The 20,000-nt window shown below is 46.1% G+C and overlaps 1 protein-coding gene across 1 annotated transcript in view; it reads left to right on the top strand.

The window, feature by feature from the left end:
- Window positions 1–20,000, top strand: part of brsk2a (BR serine/threonine kinase 2a) — a 334,316-nt gene that overhangs the window by 249,856 nt on the left and 64,460 nt on the right. Inside the window, exons 9-11 of the mRNA XM_063196348.1 lie at window positions 3,519–3,635; window positions 17,062–17,095; window positions 18,100–18,168. Of these exons, the coding sequence (XP_063052418.1) occupies window positions 3,519–3,635; window positions 17,062–17,095; window positions 18,100–18,168 (220 nt within the window). The remainder of the gene's footprint in view (window positions 1–3,518; window positions 3,636–17,061; window positions 17,096–18,099; window positions 18,169–20,000) is intronic.

Below are 20,000 nucleotides of genomic sequence, written 5' to 3'. Positions count from 1 at the left end.
GCCCATCTTTGATTCATTAGTCATATGTCTCAGCTTAGCAACAATAGCGATATCAACAACTATAGGGTGCTCAATCATAGGTTGTGAAGAAATCATGAAGTCAAGGCACTAGTCTTCTCTCTCACTATATTCATTCATTTGCCCAATGAAGTAAAATAATCTCTATGGTAAGACCTCATTCATAATCAAAGACCTCAATGCTACTGCCTCAGTGTTTCCTTTTGTGTATTTCCCAATAACACTAACAGCCCAGCTAGTCAATGGAGTGCAATAGCAAGGCAAAAAGGGATGCCTACATTTACATTTCTCTTTTAAGAATTGCATTAAAAGTTTCCTCCTGAGGAAGGAATGTTCTGCTTCATTATGCATACAAGATCTTAGCCTCCCAAGGCCTTCACTGGAGACAAGTGTTATGTTTCTGAATATGTTTAGCGGCAGCAATGACGTTCTGTTGGAAATCATCACATTGATGGTTTAAGTTATCCCTTTACTCGCGGGTTTACTCAGAAGCCATCAAGTTCACAAGAAGAGCTATCATTTTTTTGCCAAAAGCCAATCAAGCACGTTTATTACTTTTTCGTCTCGGGCTTAACTGAGCCTGATGGGTTTTTCGGAAAGTTTTGGCTAAATAAAAACACAATAGATATTATGAGTTGAGAAAGCGAAGATGACTCAGTGTTGGTGGTGTTTTGGGTTAGGGGGAGGGGGGTGAGGGGGGGGTGTGGGGGGGGGTGGGGGGGGGGGGGGGGGGGGGGGGGGGGGGGGGTGAGGTTGAGAAGGCAAAGAAATGATAGCGAGAGAGAGAGAGAGAGAGAGAGAGAGAGAGAGAGAGAGAGAGAGAGAGAGAGAGAGAGAGAGAGGCAGAGAGAGAGAGAGAGAGACAGAGAGAGAGACAGAGAATGTGAGAAAAAAACAGAAATAGGAAGAGAGAAAGAAAGAGAGGGGAACACGAAAACACAAAGGGATAATGGAAGAGAGTCAGTGAGAAAGTGAGAGAGAAAGAGCCGTATGCATGCGTGATGCCTAATCAGTGCTCCCTCCCCAGCGTGTCTCGGTGGTTGAGGTTATGATGCATAACTTCTTGGTGAATGAGATGTGAGAGGAACGACACAACTGTGAAGTGAGCAAGAGAGAGAGAGAGTACTGATCAGGGTCATAAATATGGAGCTCTGTTCCTCTCCCAGCATGGCTCATCAGTGTCGTCATGCAGTAGCACCCCACATTAGGGAAGCAGGAATGCATGCAGACACAGACTTCCTAACCGTGAAGAATGGCAATATATTATACTGTAATGTAAGCGAGCTCTTCCTTTACTGCAAAGAAACAGATTTTGCGGTAAGCTACTTTCTGGTAGGAAATACTAGAGCCTTACAGGTTCAAAAAAGGCAAAGTTCAGTTCTGAGTGAGAGAGTTGATTTGGCACTATACACAGTGTCTGGGCTTTGCTATCAAATGCGTGTGATTGCTGAGCTGCTACTTGTGATTGGTCTGTCTGATGTACTGTATGCTGCCTATGGTCCTTCCCAGAGCTGCGCACAAAAATAATGTGTGCATGCACACACACACGCACACACACACACACACACACACACACACACACACACACACACACACACACACACACACACACACATACACACACACACACACACACACACACACACACACACACACACACACACACACACACACACACACACACACACACACACACACGCGCACACACACACACACACACACACACACACACACACACCACAAACTATGCACACACCCTGACACATTTCCGTCTCCTCTCTGTTGATTAACCTGAGGGGCAAAGCCATTCAAATGAAGGCGATTAGGCGCCCTCCCCGCGGTCATGCCGGATAGGAAGAAATATGAGTCAGACAGGAAGCGATATCGCCAAACGAGCCTCTGCTTCTGTGAGATTATGGCAAACCCCATCTAACATGTCACACATGCTTTAAGCCCCTGTTATAAAGATGCCTCGACAGCTAATAAAGCTTGCCACAGCGGCAATTTGTCCCTGTTTGTGTCAGTGTGCCAGCGACAGGGGGCAAAAAAACACATTGAAAGAAATATTGCTGTTGGTCTCCTTTTATGGTTGTCTCTGTAGACCTCTGTTCACTGACTCTCTGGGCTCGGAGATTCTATTTTTGGCAAAAAAAATGGCTGCTTCCACAGCACCCTCATGAGAATAGCATGCAGTTTTCCTCTTTTTTTTTCGTTGGGGGGGGGGGGGGGGAGAGAGAAAGAGGAAAAAGGAGATATGGTCCTGAATGGAAGCGTTTGATCAGCGCGAGCCGACATGAAGACATACTCACTTCTCCCACTCCACAGCCTTGGCCAGGGTGCCTGCTGTCAATTACGCCTGTCCCCATAAATCCTGCCTTTGTTCAGCTGTCATTGCCCATTTTTGACATGAAAGCGGGAGCACCTGGCGGATTTGTCTAGTGGGCCCCTGTCTTCTGATCTCCCCACATTAAGCTTCCTGTTCCTGCCTTATTTGCCTATGTTGCTTCCCCCAGAACCACGCTGGGTATAAGGCAGTTCAAAGCAAGCAAGCCTTACTGTGACTGAACAGCACAAAGAGGCATCATGACGTTTTGGGCAAAATAGCTAGCATGATACCTGTGTGGAAAAAAGGCCTGGCAGGTACCACCAACAGTGCAAGTGGCACAATTGAAGGTTTTCCAAGGTATTTTCTAGGTTTTTTACTTTTTTTATGATACTGTACCGTAAGTCTTTCCTTCCACCAAGCAAATAATGTCAAGTCTGTTCTTCCCCCAACTACGTAACGCGTTAGTGTTTTATGCATTGAACATGTTTTATAAAGAGTGGTACTTTTTTGCACAATGTGCCTGTAAAGAGGACATGGACACCGTCTATTTGTCCCTCGGGTATTCTTTCATTCTGATCTAGAGGCCCGTAGAGAGTTGGGTAACTCTATTGGAGGTCATCCACTCCTCCAAAGGGACGCATAACCCCATTATTTCTCTTCAGAGTGTCAATAGTCCCTTAAAATAGAAACATCCATCCTAATGTACTTAGCTCCTCTGAAATATTGGCTGTTTAGTTTGCAGCTTTTAAAACGATCATTTGGCTCCTTAATGACAGTTATTGAGGAAGATTGAGGGAGGTTACCTCACTAACTTCACCTTTCTTTCTTTCTTTCTTTCTTTCTTTCTTTCTTTCTTTCTTTCTTTCTTTCTTTCTTTCTTTCTTTCTTTCTTTCTTTCTTTTTTTCTTTCTTTCATTTTCTCTTTGTTTTTTTCCTCAATGTTCTGCTTCAAATAATGAAAAAAACATTTGGATTAGATTTGGATGTTCTGTATTCAGCACTATACAGTATTTTACAATACTGCAAATACTGTCTAGATCACACTTTCTGCTCTTTGACTTCTGGTTAGATGATAAACCATCCTATCATCATATTTCTCTGTTTTGTCTGATACTTGTGTGGTGACTGGTGATGCTTAGGTTCACAATCTGTATCTTCCCTTCTCTCCTCACAGCCACAGGGATCTGAAGCCAGAGAACCTGCTGCTAGACGAGAAGAACAACATCAGGATAGCAGACTTCGGCATGGCCTCTCTACAGGTCGGGGACAGTCTTCTGGAAACCAGCTGCGGGTGAGTACTACCTAGAGTAGAGTAGAGTAGAGTAGAGTAGAGTAGAGTAACTTTGTTATATGGAGTATGATAGGGGTGAAAATTCCTCACAACGTCACAGTCTAGTACAAGTAAAGTGTATTGGACAATCCACACACAGGTACGCACACACAAACGCACACACGAACGCACACACGAACGCACGCACGCACGCACGCACGCACGCACGCACGCACACACACACACACGCACACGCACGCACGCACGCACGCACGCACACACACACACACACACACACACACACACACACACACACACACATACACACACATACACACACACACACGCCAACATGCCAAGAGATTTCCCAATACTGGGCCTGCTCTGGCATCCCACAGTACTGTGTGTGTGTGTGTGTGTGAGCGTGTGTGCGTGCATGCGTGGATTGTCCAATACACTTTACTTGTACTTGTACCGCACCTCCTGCCACCATCGCACACTGCTCTGATTGGTCAGTGACTAATGACTCAGAAGAAACGCTGAGTATTGATTGGCTGGGCCGAACAGATGTCTGGTGCCTGGTGGCGGTGTTGTGTCTCTGATAGGACTGATGGTATGACAATTGCTGCGTGATTGTCCGCTGATGCGTGCAGACACGGGGCCCGAGAACAATTAGTCTCTTGAAGAAACTCGTTCCTCACGTAGGAAGCCGCTCCGCATTAATCTGGTCTGTCAATTAAAGCAACTCAGCCGCCGCGTTGTAACATTGACGGGGTTGCTGGAGTGTTAATACCCATCTCTCAGATAAACTAATCCCCAAGTGACTGCTCTTTGTCAATGGGAAATATCTGATTGTTTGCCAAATACTTTATCATACGGCAGGCTTAGTAGCCCCATCAATCAGGGATTTTCCTTGATATGGATTAACTTCGAGGCTCCCGCTGAATTTTACAGGCTTTCGCTCCCTCTCATTCCATATATTTCTGATGAGACAAGACGTCGGCTTTCGCTGACCCAGGACTACTCAGTTAAAATATGCATAAAGGGGGAGGGGGAACAAAAGATCGTTTTTAATATAATGCTGGCCAGATTCCTGGAGCTCATATCCCACACAGCGAGCAGCTTCTTGCTGATCCTCACCTTGTTTATTTGTGGCAAAGTGGACGTGTCAGGAGATTTTTCTGCATTGTGGTGCGGAGTGTAGCGATGGCGTCTAATTACTTATAGCATTGGTGAACTGCCAGAGGCGTCTGTGCTGTTTGTTGGACACACACCTCATCTGCGAACAGACACATGCACACACACACACAGTCACGAACACACAGTTGCATCGGCACACGCACGCACGCACGCACGCACGCACGCACGCACACACACACACACACCTTAGCTTCCAGTGTCATAGTGTCTGTACTGTTCGTTGGACACACACCTCATCTGCTAACAGACACATGCACACACACACACACAGTCACGAACACACAGTTGCATCGGCACACGCACGCACGCACGCACACATGCGCACACATGCACGCACGCACGCACACACACACCTTAGCTTCCAGTGTCATAGTGAATTTGCAGTCCACTTTTTTGGCAGCAAATGCAAGAGACACCAATATACACAAACTCAAACTCTGTCTTCTTCATTTTTTTCTTTCATTTGTTGGTCTTTTTTTCTGTTTTTCCTCCCGCTTCCTCTCCCCCTCTCTCTTTCTGATGTCCTCATTCTCATTCTCTTGTCTCACACAAACATACGCACTCCAAAACAGAAGTACATGGTGATTCATGTACAGTCATATGCAAATGTTGGCACAAATATGTACATTCATTGACTCAGACTCAGACACACACACACACACACACACACACACACACACACACACACACACACACACACACACACACACACACACACACACACACACACACACACACACACACACACACACACACACACACACACACACACACACACTACCCAACCCACACACATTATACATACACACATACACATGCAATCTTGCCCAAACACACATCGAAAGCGACATAGCGGAGGACAGTTGCGGGGCGTCTGCAAAGCAATAAAGGGAGATGGAGGAGGCGAGAGTCATTTTTCATCCGGAGCCAAGGGCACCGGCCACTGCCGCTCCCCCAGGCCCCGAGCCCTGTGCTCCACACGAGGGAGGAGATAACGCGCTCTGAGCGGTGCGGAGTGGGGCTGAACGAAGCGGAGCTGCTCCACGCACTATTAAAGTGACACCACTGTTTCCCATCCAGGGGTGCGAGTGCAGGTACTAGGGGTACGTGAGCACTCGGCAGAAGTTACATGAAATAATGTTTTAATTACAAATGTATGGAGCACAGTGACAATTGGATAGAGACCAACATGTAGGCCATGAGATTGGGTAGTGTTTCTCAACATGGACGTTTGAGAGTCCTAGGGGGGGTGGGGGTGGGGGGGGGGGGTATTCAGCTGTGAAAATTGCCATTGCAGGGCATTAGTCCATTTTATTTTTTACGTAATACTTAAGGGGCGTTGACAGGCTTATGATGAGGTCAAGGGGGTAGCCTGATAAACCAGCCTAAATGTATTGGATTGGCGCTGGTTTTCCAGGCTAGTCAAGGGGGTGCTGTGAGACTTATGATGGGGTCCAGGGGGCGTTGATTTAAAAAAAAAATGGTTGAGAGAACTACTGCGTTAGGGGATACTCATGTGTATGACAAAAAGGCTCTGGAGGGGTACGCAGGACACAAAAGGTTGGAGAACACCGCAGCACACTACTGTACAGCACACTGCTGCTTGGTACTGGCATAGCAAATCAGGCCCACGCCACACGCCACTCTCTCAACACTTAGGCTGCAAAATGAGATTAGTTCTCATGAAAGGCAAAAATGCCCTCGCCCTCTCCCTCTCTTGTTCTCTTGCACATTCTGCTTGGCTCTGCCTCTGTCTCCGCCTCTCTCTATCTCTTGCTCTGTATCTGTCTTTTTCTCTCTTTCTATTTCTTTGTGTCTGTGTCCGTCTTGTTTCTCTGCATTTTTTTGCATAAGCACATTTTTGATACAGGGAAGAAGAAAGGACATGAATGTGATAAAAGCTGCATTTAGCCAGGGAAAGAGAATGAACAGATGAGTTAACACAAGAACAGACAGACAGACAGACAGACAGACAGACAGACAGACAGACAGACAGATAGACAGACAGGCAGGCAGGCAGGCAGGCAGGCAGGCAGGCAGACAGACAGACAGGCAGGCAGGCAGGCAGGCAGGCAGACAGGCAGGCAGGCAGACAGACAGACAGACAGACAGACAGACAGACAGACAGGCAGACAGACAGGCAGACAGACAGACAGGCAGGCAGGCAGGCAGGCAGGCAGGCAGGCAGGCAGGCAGGCAGACACAGGTGTACTCTAACCAGGTCTCAGGTCTCTCAGATCATCTCCAAACCCAGACAGAAACTCCCACATACCGCCGTTATGGCCTTGCCTTTCCCACATGAGCTGAGACAAATACCACAGGGCTGTGTATAACATCTCAGACCTGATGTACAGTACTGTAGCGCAGTGAGCTTTAACCAGAAACCTTTTCCTTTAATGAGCTGCACGGAGTCAGCAACCTCAATTTGTTAGAGCACAGAGGAAGATGTTGTTAACATTTCAGCTCCGGAGCCCGATTTCACTCAGGCTGCACTGCATATCCATTCTACACACACACACACACACACACGCACGCACGCACGCACGCACACACACAAACACACACACACACACACACACACACACACACACACACACACACACACACACACACACACACACACACACACACACACACACACACACACACACACACACACACACACACACACACACACACACACACACACACTCAGACTGCAACCCCCCCCTCTCTGTTTCTCTGTTTCTCTGTTTCTCTGTGTCTCTGTGTCTCTGTCTCTGTCTCTGTCTCTGTCTCTGTCTCTGTCTCTGTCTCTGTCTCTCTCTTTCTCTCGTTCTGTCTCTCGTTCTCTCTCTCTCTCTCTCTCTCTCTCTCTCTCTCTCTCTCTCTCTCTCTCTCTCTCTCTCTCTCTCTCTCTCTCTCTCTCTCTCTCTCTCTCTAAGGACAGTTAGCTGCCTTCGCTTAGAGCTGTAGGAAGAAGGCATAATTATGTAATTTGTACGGCCGCTGCAATAATAATACTCTCAGCTTACCTCCCCCATGATCCTCTCCGTCTCAGCCGGATCAAGTGAAGGCTAGGCTTGGGATTACAATCCCTGAGACCTGACGAGGCAGGCCAGGTTGGGATTACATGCAGGTGTGGTGAGATTATTATTTCGTCTCGCTTTCTTTCATTCACTGAATGTGGTTTGCTGATCCAGTAGCCCTCTGAGTCTGCACAGTCTCGTCAAATCGAGACTCCTGCCTGGGCACACCATGGTGCTAAGTCCACTCTATAGTCATATATCTGTTATGGGATTGCACTCAGTTCCAGAGATGGGAACTTGTGACTTGTGACTTGGACTTGAGTCACAAATGACTTGATTTGGCTTTACTGGGAATGACTTGTGACTTGACTTGGATGCTATTGACTGGAGACTTAACTTCACTTGAGAGTTTTATCTTGCAATGACTTGCAATGACATGCCAAGTCTAGATACATCCCATGTCCATCTGTATTATGTGAAAATTACATGAAAAAAAGGGATATTGAATGATTTGCCCCTAAGCAGTATGAATAGGCCTACTATTTTTGATAAGAATGAGACTGGCAAAGTGGGGCATGCATAGCAGTGTGGAGAGGTATTGCATTTATGACCAAAAGTAGTTGTCAAGATTGTATTCTATTCTGATTCTATTCCATTCTATTCTATTCTATTCTATTCTATTCTATTCTATTCTATTCTATTCTATTCTGTTGTAGTCCAAGAACACTGTTTAAATCATGTACACACTTTTTTTATCAGAGTGTTAGGAATACTGAACTGAAACTAATTCACTCTTCACACCTCTGCTTCACAATATATCTCAAGGGGAATTATTTCAATTTTAAAATCTGTTTACACCAATGTCAAAAGCTATTAAATCAACTGTGTGCTGTGCTCATATCCTCGGCTACAAACCTGTGCTGTGTTTTGCAATGGCCTTGCGTTGCTTGGATGTGTTTCTATTATTTCGACCACTCCATTTTAATTAGAATGGCCCCGGATAAATGGCAGAATCATATTTGTGTTTAATTCATTTGAGTTTTTCACCACCGTTTTGTGGCACCCTTCAGAGCGATTATCCAGCTGAGTGAGCAGCTCTTACGGCACAAAAAGTCTCCGGCATGACCTCACCAGTTCCGTTACAAGTAAACACTTGCCTGGGGCCGTAAATGAGAGCACTACTCCTTGGGCCTCCATCACACTACTGTACTGTTAGTATGTGAGGTGAATATGCTTTTGTTCTCGTGAGGAGCAGCTAATAGGTCGTGAAAGAGATTCCCATTGTGGTCATTATGATTACACAGCACACCGGGCGTCTACACAAGATACAGCCTCTGCATTTAATCTACCACAAATGTAAGCAGTGGGAAGTCATCATGATAGTCCTTAGGGAGCAATGTGAATGTTTTTTTTTCCAGGAATCATAATGACGTAAGGTTCTAAGCTGCCATCATAGGCAGGGTTCTCAGTCTGAACATGCCATATGCACCACCAGTCTCAGCACGTGATCTCGCTACATCACTCTAGTATGGTGTCAGGCACTCTTGAGGGGACTCTCTGTCTCTCCTTCTTTAATTTGTTGCCTTTCTGCCTGTCTGCCTTTCTGCCTGCCTGTCTGTCTGTCTGTCTGTCTGTCTGTCTGTCTGTCTGTCTGTCTGTCTGTCTTTCTGTCTGTCTTTCTGTCTTTCTATCTATCTATCTATCTATCTATCTATCTATCTATCTATCTATCTATCTATCTATCTATCTATCTATCTATCTATCTATCTATCTTTCTTTCTTTCTTTCTTTCTTTCTTTCTTTCTTTCTTTCTTTCTTTCTTTCTTTCTTTCTCTCTCAGCATGTGATATCACCACAACCATGCCTTGAACATAGTGGCAGGCACGTTGTTTGTTACCTTCGCCAAGACAAAGTCGGCGAAGGTTATGTTTTGACCGCTGTGTATTTATTTATTTGTGAATATGTTTGTTTGTATGTACTTCGTATAACTCAGTCAGAACTGAGCCGATTTTTATGAAATTTAGTGGGATGATTGGTCATGACCCAAGGAACAATCGATTACTTTTTGGGAGTGATTGGGTCAAAGGTCAAGGTCACGAAAAGGTCAAACTCAGAAAGAACTGAGCCGATTTTTATGAAATTTAGTGGGATGATTGGCCATGACCCAAGGAACAATCGATTAGTTTTTGGGAGTGATTGGGTCAAAGGTCAAAGGTCCAGGCCAAGGTCACGAAAAGGTCAAAAACGTAAATTGAGCCGATTTTTATGAAATTTAGTGGGATGATTGGTCATGTCCCAAGGAACAATCAATTACTTTTTGGGAGTGATTGGGTCAAAGGTCAAGGTCAAGGTCACGAAAAGGTCAAAACGTAAATTGAGACGATTTTTATGATATTTAGTGGGATGATTGGTCATGACCCAAGGAACAACCGATTACTTTTTGGGAGTGAGGTCAAGGTCAAGGTCACAAAAATGTCAAAAACGTTTTTCTTTGCTAAGCATTATGCCAGAAGAACGTGTGCATGCTGAATTGAATAAGAGGTCAAGACTGGGCCAAAAATGTAATATTACGATATTCCGGTCCGATTTAAATGAAACTAACACCAAAATTTGGAGAATGTTGTGCCCCACATTTTGAAGATGGCCAGAAAAAAATAAGTGGCGTAGGCGAAGGTTTGCGCTCTACCGAGTGCCCATTCTAGTTTTTCTATTACTTTCTCCCTCTTTCTTCCCTCCCTCTCCTTCGGGCTTTCTATCTTTCTCGCTTTCTTTCTTGTCTTTCCTTCTTTCTTGCTTGCTTTCTTCCTTCCTCTCTGTCTGCGAGTGTCAAAGAAAATCAGTTTTCCAGGCTCCGAGAGACTAGACGGACATGAGTACCGAGGCTCACAGAGAGGTCACCCAGGCGTTGTGCCGTGGCCCATCTCTGTATGCAGCTCTGCAATGCTGCCATGCCCGTGTTGTGTACCTTGTCAAACGTCAGGGTTTATGGGAGCTTTGCATTGCCCTTGACCCTGCGTGGACGGCGAGTCCATTGCTTTCTGTGTCTCTCTCTGCTGTCTACCCAGTCAAGTGGTTGTGTGCTCCACCTCTCCCTGTCATCATCCATCAGCGCCGGGTTCAGGATGTCCCTGTATGCCTGTACGGAGAGAGAGAGAGAGAGAGAGAGAGAGAGAGAGAGAGAGAGAGAGAGAGAGAGAGAGAGAGAGAGAGAGAAAGAAAGAAAGAAAGAAAGAAAGAAAGAAAGAAAGAAAGAAAGAAAGAAAGAAAGAAAGAAAGAACGAAAGAACGAAAGAAAGGACATGGCAGACAGATGAAAGAGCAGAGGAGCAGAGAGCAGAAGAGCAGAGACAGGGGAAGGAGAGAGAAATAGAGAGAGAGAGAGAGAGAGAGAGAGAGAGAGAGAGATGGTTGGGGAGAGTAGAACAGTGGAGAGGATAGAGTAGAGTAAAGCGAGAGAATGGATGGAGGAAAAACTAAAGAGTGCAGAGTACTGTAGTAGTTAAAGCAAGGCCATGTGTCATCTGGATCCCTAAGAGCACGGTGCCTCAGGCTAGAATGTGGGGCTACATGTGTGTGTGTGTGTGTGTGTGTGTGTGTGCGTGTGTGTGTGTGCGTGTGTGTGTGTGTTTGTGCGTGTGTGTGTGTGTGTGTGTGTGTGTGTGTGTGTGTGCGTCTCTGTGTGTGCCTGTGTGCTTGTTTGTGTCTGTGTGTATGCCTGCGTGCGTTTGTGCGCGTTTGTATGTGTGCGTGTGTGCGCGTTTGTATGCACACGCGTGTGTGTGTGTGCCTCCGTGCGTGCGTGTGTGTGCGTCTCTGTGTGGCCCTGCCTGCGTGCGTTTGTATCTGCGTGTGTGCCTACGTGCATATGTGTGTGTGTGCCTGCTTGCATAGCTTCAACCCTCTGGCTTTGCATTGCACCTCCATCATCACGTTTCAGCCTGTAATCATATGAATATGCATGTTTATCTAAATGTAAATAAATGTAAAAATCACGCCTGACTGGTTGATCTAAAAAAACGAGCTGTGAAGCCGAGCATGTAGACACAGTGACATCAACCCTCATCCTCCTCGCCATCAGAGGCTGTGTTTGACGGGGGGTGATGATGTGTGATTCACTATCTATTCATTTGCTGTACGCATGCACACACACAGACACACACACACACAGAGACACACACACACACGCACAAGCACATATTCCCACACAGAAACATGCACTCCCTCTCATACACACACACACACGCACACACGCACACATTTGCACACAGAGATACATGCATTGCACTCCCTCTCATACACACACACACACACACACACACACACACACACACACACACACACACACACACACACACACACACACACACACACACACACACACACACACACACACACACACACACACACACACACACACAGATACATGCACTCCCTCTCTCACACACACACACACACACACACACACACACACACACACACACACACACACACACACACACACACACACACACACACACACACACACACACACACACACACACACACACACACACAACGCCACCACCACCACCACCACCAACCAACTCTCCGTGCTGGGGGCAGCAGCAGCAGCAGCAGCAATCATTCCGTTCACATTCTCACCACACCACTAATCTCCGGTGACCTCACAGGAAATGATGATCGCACACACGCGGCTCCTCCATCCTCCACAGAGACGTGCCACGGATTGATTGCCCACATCGCAACTCTTCAAACATTAGTTCGCTCCCAGTTCTTTGCTTTTTTTCCCGTCACGGCGAATTAGCTCTGCCGTACTTAATAAGTGTGTGTGTGTGTGTGTGTGTGTGTGTGTGTGTGTGTGTGTGTGTGTGTGTGTCTCGTCCACCAGACCACTCAGTCAACCTGACACGATTCCTGGTCCCTGGCTGTGGTTGTAGTTGGTTCAGTGGGTGCAGGATGGGGCATGAGATGACTTTGTAAAGCTAACAGATGGCTGGTATTAGCATGTGTACGTGTGCTTACATACTATGCTAATATCTGCATCAATCAGATAGACAAAGCTTTATAATCAAGAACACGTTGTTCAATCTGAGGTAGGGTTTGACATGGCATTATATTCAATGTTATTAACCTTATTAGTGAGGTACTGAGTATGTGTTGTTATAGGCCGTCAAGCTATACGCTTATAAAACACACAGCTTAGCCCCTTAACAGACACCGTTCCTTCACTGGGAATAAACTAAACAATAGGAAAGTGTAAGTGTAATAGGAAAAAACTTAACTACCTACCATAGTACTACACCACTATGACGGTGCATAGGGCCTTTAGTAATACATTATGACTTGTCATTGCTATTCTGGTAACTGTTTATTTGTAACAAGGTAGTGTCTTAAGGCTTTTTCGTGAACTCTGCTATTGGTGCACTGGGCTACTTGCAGTCTGCCGTGTTCTTTCTTCAGCTCTGCTTCGGTTTCACGTAACTCAAAGTGAAATACCACATGAAACACTATATGACAGGTATGGATATGATAAGTGTAAGGGTGTCGGCATGCTTGCTGTAGGATATGCGAGCGCATGCACGATTCATTCATGAACGCGTTAACATGCGTATTTAATGTCAAGTTCGGGACGCGCGCGGACACGGCAGCCATATGTGTTGGTCAGCTGCGATATCTTCAAGCTGGGGGCGATCGTCAGAAAGACTGCACAGTTCCACGCAAGCGCTTCTGATGAAGACGACAATGCCAGCAACTTTGAAGAGCGTCTCATTGAGGTTGTCCGAAATTACAAACATTTGCGATCATACTTCCTTATTGCACTTTGAAAAAGGAGCGTGCAAATGTAGGAGCAGTAGCAGTATTGTTTCCTTGCCCAGGGAGCCCCTCTTTTTGTTTTTTGTTTTCCTTGCCGTCTGTGTTCCCAATTTCCGCATCGCAATGCTGCGTGCTCTCTGCCCCCTGGATGATACCGCCAGTATTTTGCATCTTGGTCAACTGCTTGTAGCCTCTTACTGCAGATGGGGTCGCCGGCGACCCGATTCACTTGCTGAAAATGCTTAAATACATCATAACAACATTGCTATGACATTACAGAGAGCCATAGCGCTGCACTAAGGGGTTAAAGCAAGCATATGCAGTCGGTTGCTCGCGGTGACGTGCGTAACGCGGTGACGTTGCGGCTCCCAGCAAGCGTGCCGAGACCTTAATGGACTGGCTGGGGTGTACCACATCAGAGATGTGTAAAGTAGATGTAGAGGTTCTCTTACAGATATAATTACAACACTCGTAGCATGATATTACGATGTGGAAACCATGTAATTGTGACGGAGGTCATCTTGCACCTGTTCACCCCCCTCGGGGATCGAACGTGCGACCTACAACGGTTCAACTACAACGATTCGGCAATGGGAGACACAGTACGATACCGCTGGGCCAAGAGACTAGTCTCTCGGCCCAACGGCACGAGACTGTATGAGGCTATCGGGGGGAGGTTTACCAACGTTCCACGCCAACTCTGTGCTAGTTAGCCTCCGTTACACTCTCCCCCTTAAACCTCACTCCCATGGGTCAGTGGCACCACTGTGACGGAGGTCATCTTGCACCTGTTCACCCCCCTCGGGGATCGAACATGCGACCTCGTCAACTACAACGGTTCGGCAATGGGAGACACAGTACGATACCGCTGGGCCAAGAGACTAGTCTCTCGGCCCAACGGCACGAGACTGTATGAGGCTATCGGAGGGAGGTTTACCAACGTTCCACGCCAACTCTGTGCTAGTTAGCCTCAGTTACATAATATCAGACCACTAGTGTTGTAATTAAATGTGTAAGAGTGCTTCTTCCTCTAGAACTCCGGCCCACATGCAGCAGAGTACATGTATGCTATGGTACATGCACATGGCACGCTCCTATTCCCATTCCCAGACAGTTCCCAGTTTGGTGATTATTCATGAGCACCCAGGGCAAACCCTGTGTGCCTTGAGAGGGAGATGGAAAGTGGGAACATATTGGCTCCGATGAGTGAGAAGGAGACCACTTCAATTTCCTGCCAGTTCCTGAACCCATTTGTGGAGGCAATGAAGACACCCATGGCTCCCTGGTCTTATTCAAACTCGTCGATGCCGAGCCATTGACCCGAAGGCCCTGTTCCGTTCTGTGTGCGTGTGTGTGTGTGCGTGTGTGTGTGTGTGTGTGTGTGTGTGTGTGTGTGTGCGTGGGCATGTGCGTGCACATGCTTGTGTGTGTTGTTTGATTTCAAATCAACTTCCTTCCTTGCAATTCCGAAAAAGAAAGGAAAGGAATGAGAAAGAAAGTGTGAGCAATCTGGAACTGGTGTCTGGCATCACTATGATGAGAGGAAGCGGAGTTAGAGTTATTCCGTGTGTGTGTGTGTGTGTGTGTGTGTGTGCGTGCGTGCGTGCGTGTGTGTGTGTGTGTGTGTGTGTGTGTGTGTGTGTGTGTGTGTGTGTGTGTGTGTGTGTGTGTGTGTGTGTGTGTGTGTGTGTGTGTAGGTCTCTGTGTGCGTGTGCGTGTGCGTGTGCGTGTGTGTGTGTGTGTGGTTGGGGGTGTGTGTGTGTGTGTAGGTCTCTGTGTGTGTGTGTGTGTGTGTGTGTGTGTGTGTGTGTGTGTGTGTGTGTGTGTTTGTGCGCGTGTTTGTGCGCGTGTGCGTGCGTGTGTGTGTGTGTGTGTGTGTGTGTGTGTGTGTGTGTGCCCCTGTGCCTGATGGGAGCAGTGTGAAATGAGAGGGGAAATGAGCTCTAGCGAATGGGCCAGAGAGGATTGATGCCGTGACACTCGGCTCCGTGGGTGTTCCCTCAACAAGCACATTTATTTTTGGGGTACAGGAGGAGAGCATCCCAGTTTTGTCTTCCCTTTCAGTAATCCCCAAAACTCCTTCCAAAAACTCTCCGCTGCATCTCAAAATGTTGCAAAAAGTGCCAAAGTTTGAGTCTGTTACTTTTGTGCCCTGATGATTTATTTCTGCCTAAAACGCTGCAAATCTGAAAATGACAAGAGATTCTGTTCTATTTTCTTACTCAGACGGAAACAAAAAATATCGTTTTGTGTTAGCTTGGGCTTATATGTCTACTGGAGAAGGTGGCAGTCTTCCATGTCTAGGGCTATTTCACCTTTGTTGATGGAATCTTGATGGAAACGGGGCCTGTGTTGCGCTCTCAGACAGGTGTGTTGCTGTGTGGACTCCATGCTGAGGCTTTTTGGAGGGTCTGACTTTAAAATGTCTTTCAGCCAAAGAGCCTGGCAAAGCATGCTGTGAGGCTGCAGGGACGGTGTGGGTGGGTGAGAGAGATAGAGAGAGAGAATGAGAGAGGGGGGAAGAGAGAGAAATAGAATGACAGTGAACAGTGAGAAAGCCACTGAGTGAAACCCAGACAGGTTGTTTTTTGTACATGAATAAAATTCAGCCAAGTCTTAACCCATTGATGTCTGATGTTGCGTTGCGCAACATTGGCCCTGGCGTTACGCAGCATTCAGGCTCATGAGATTTGAGACAGCTTTATTAAATATATCTGCTTGTTTGGGATGAATAAACACATTCTAATGAAAGATGAGGGTCTTAGCGTTTAAATGCAACTAAGTGCATATTTTTATGTGCTTCAGAAGCAAAGATATTTAGGTTTTTATAGGCTGAGGGCAGCTTTTCTTAAAATGGGCTCAGGCATTCAGCATCCTTTTTTGCAGGTGCTTTAGGCGTCAATGGGTTAAAAAAAAACAGGTAGCTTGGTGTGCACCATGCTTTACAAGAAGCACGGCATTTCAGATGGTCACACACACAAACATGGATGAGCACACACATGCAAGCATGCACAGGCAAGTGTGCACATACACAGCTGACATAATTAGAGAATGCTTGGATGCAAATAAACATGGAAAGGCAAAACATTTTTTTTACCAATGTCTGTAATACTGCGCCAGGTTCTCATCAGATCTCTAGTCCTCCATGCTTAGGACTGTTTCCTGCCCAGTCACACCTGGCTTAACTCGTAATTAGTGTCTTTAATTACACAGACTGCTAATTTGCATTGTTGTGATCTGTCATTATATTCCCGACCTGAGAAAGGTAGAAGTGGAAAGTAGACTTTCTTGCTGATGTTTCTTTTTGTCTTCCCCACACCCTCTCTCTCTCTCTCTCTCTCCCTCCCTCCCTCTCTCTCTCTCTCTCTCTCTCCCTCCCTCCCTCCCTCCCTCCCTCGCTTTCCCTCTTTCTTTCTCTTGGACAGATCTCCACATTACGCCTGCCCGGAGGTCATTAGGGTAAGTGCTGATCTCACTATTTCCGAAGTGAAACACACATTAGTTCACATTAGACCTACTTTTGGTGTTCCGGCTGCTCCACTAACGAACATGACTGACAGCGTCCCATTAAAACCCATTTGCACCTGGCCCATTATTATTATTGTAGTGTATTTAGTGGCACAGGGCTGTTGGGAAATCCATTGGAAGCACAGTAGTAGTTAGATTTCCAGGTGCTTTCCAGGTCCCTACATAGACACTATGCAAAGGACTGCCTTTATTGATATGCAACGTTTGATATATTAATTATCACTGTAGTGTTACTAGCACAGGGCTGTAGGGACATTTATAGGACGTAGTATATCAGTTAGCTTTTGCCTTGTGCTGTATGTCCTATTTTCCCCCAAAGTGGTCCGTAAACAGTGTGTTGCAATATTATACTTTTTATGTTTCTCATGCAACTTACTCTTCCATTATGGCATGTTGCCTATCTCCACAGCTGTAATGCTGTACCAATTCATGTAATGAATTTGCATAGCCCTTTTTAGTCTCTTGTGCTGGGGGCAGTAGGTCCTCGAGATTTTATCTAAAGGTGGAATGGTCTGATAAACTTTAAGGGACACTGTGCAGGAAATGGACAAAAAAGGTACTGCAACTATGCTGTCCAATGAAACTGGGCTGGCTACTGCCAAATTTGATCTTTACATGAAAGTTTACTAAGTAATAAACACATATTTCCTAGTATGGTCCGAGTACAGTAATTTTTGCAGCTAAAAATGGCGGACCATGGAGAAGATCCCCCTTTTCATGTATGAAAAGTGCAATTTTTAGTACTTTTAATACTTAGAATTTGATGGTGGTGGTAAGTATTCATGAAAAAGGTAACATTAGTGAATGGGCAGCATGAATTCTGGAAATAAACAACTAAAAATCTCACACAGTGTCCCTTTAAGGGAAAACTTGCCTTTCCCTCACCCCTCACTGTTTTTGCTCGTCTCTCCGAATTCTTGTTGATTCTCCATCAGGGCGAGAAGTACGACGGGAGGAAAGCAGACGTGTGGAGCTGTGGGGTAATTCTCTTCGCTCTCTTGGTGGTGAGTATCTATCTATCTCCCTTACGACCTCAAAGACTGGGGCCTGACCTCATTTCCATTTGGCAGCTGCAGTAACATAACTCAAGCCGACACTTATCTCCAAAACTTAACTCACATTGGTATTCAAAGTTGTTTTTTCACGGTTTAAAATATCAAACTAATTAAACACGATGCTTGGTTATGTCTCAAGCTTGATTTTTAGCGGAATTTAGAAGCAATTTTTGGTTGAGTGATTCATGAATTTTTCAAAAGGAGACTGGAGCTGGTGTTGATACCGTATATTCTCCTGTGAAATGATGTTTTAAAGTAGTTTGGGACTAGAGCTCCAGGTACTCCTCAGCCCGTCTGAAATGCTTCAGCATATGTTTTCCCCATCTCTCCCTGATGGAGCATAGACAAGCAGCTTAAAGGCTGTTAGTGAAAAAGGGTAGAAGAGGACTCATATATTCCCCCGAAGGCTTCTACCAGGAGGCAGTGTAAGCCTCAGACATCCCCTCACACACACAGTGCCTCTGAGGTGATGTCTACATGCCTCCCGCCGCACAGACAGTGGAGAGCAGCCTACCAAGAACGAGACTTACTCTCGGAAGACTTGCGATGTGTGTGCTTCTGAAGGTGACATTGTGTTGGCTAACCCCAGGTTTCCCAAACTGGGGGTCGGGACCCATAAGGGGGTTGCAAAGGTACTGCAGGGGGGTCGCAGAGAGAAGGGACTGTTTGCACAAAACCTTGAATACATGTTTCTATGCCCTTTCCATACATTGTAAGTAGTAATATTCACTTCAGTGGGTAATATATTTACCATTCCTGTGATTTACATAATGGGAGTTGGGGGTCGCGAAAATGTCCAATGTCCAAATTTCCAAAAGGGGGTCCCAGCTGAAAAAGCTTGGGAAACTTAGAGCCCATTGCAACAAGGGAGGAGAACCACCCACTTTTAATTTTTGTTGGGAATATCATGAACTTGTTTTAGGTCATAGAGTCTGTGGACATGGCAGCTCCCCAAACAATTTCAAATATGTACAGTACATTGTTAAATTATGAATCGTTCTCTGCTTCTTACAAGCTAAACCTTGACCTCGTCTTTTAACCCATTTACGCCTAAGGCACCTGCAAAAAAGGGTGCTGAATGCCTGAGCCCTTTTCAAGAAAAGCTGCCTCAGCCTATAAAAACCTAAAGATCTCAGCTCCTGAAGCACATAAAAATGTGCCCTAAGTTGCATTTAAACGCTAATACCCTCATCTTTCATTAGAATGTGTTCATTCATCTCAAACGAACAGAGATTTTTAATTAAGTTGTCTCAAATCTCATGAGCCTGAATGTTGCGTAATGCAGCTCCAGGCGCCAGGGCCAATGTTGCGCAACGCAACATCAGGCATCAATGGGTTAAAAGAAAGCATTACCAGGTGCTGCAGACTGAATAAACAAAGCTGACGTTGTTTTCAACGTCCTCCTAATTGGCACTGCCAAGGTTCTCTCTGCGTCTTGGCAACGATGTGAAATGCTAAAAAGGGAAGGATGCAAGGAAGGGAAGAAAGGAAAGCTCTTGTAGTGGCCAATTCTTCCACGCTGCCTTGGCTGTTCTGAGCCCACAGACATACGCACGGATGTACGGGCGAACGGACGCATGGCTGATTCGCTTGGCTCCCCCTTGTTTTAAGTGCCGTGGCGGCACCGGCTCGTTCACGTCTCCTGGTTGTGAAATATACATGCGGTGCTGGCGGCTGACTAGAGGCTGAGCAGAGACAGGCACACATTTAAACAGACAGACAGACAGACAGACAGGTAGATTGACAGACAGACAGACAGACAGACAGACAGGTAGATTGAC

This window comes from Engraulis encrasicolus, chromosome 4 (assembly GCF_034702125.1).
Source record: "Engraulis encrasicolus isolate BLACKSEA-1 chromosome 4, IST_EnEncr_1.0, whole genome shotgun sequence".
In the NCBI taxonomy this organism is placed as follows: Eukaryota; Metazoa; Chordata; class Actinopteri; order Clupeiformes; family Engraulidae; genus Engraulis; species Engraulis encrasicolus.
The sequence above is the reverse complement of the archived record's forward strand: the minus strand, read 5'-3'. Positions and strand labels throughout refer to the sequence as shown.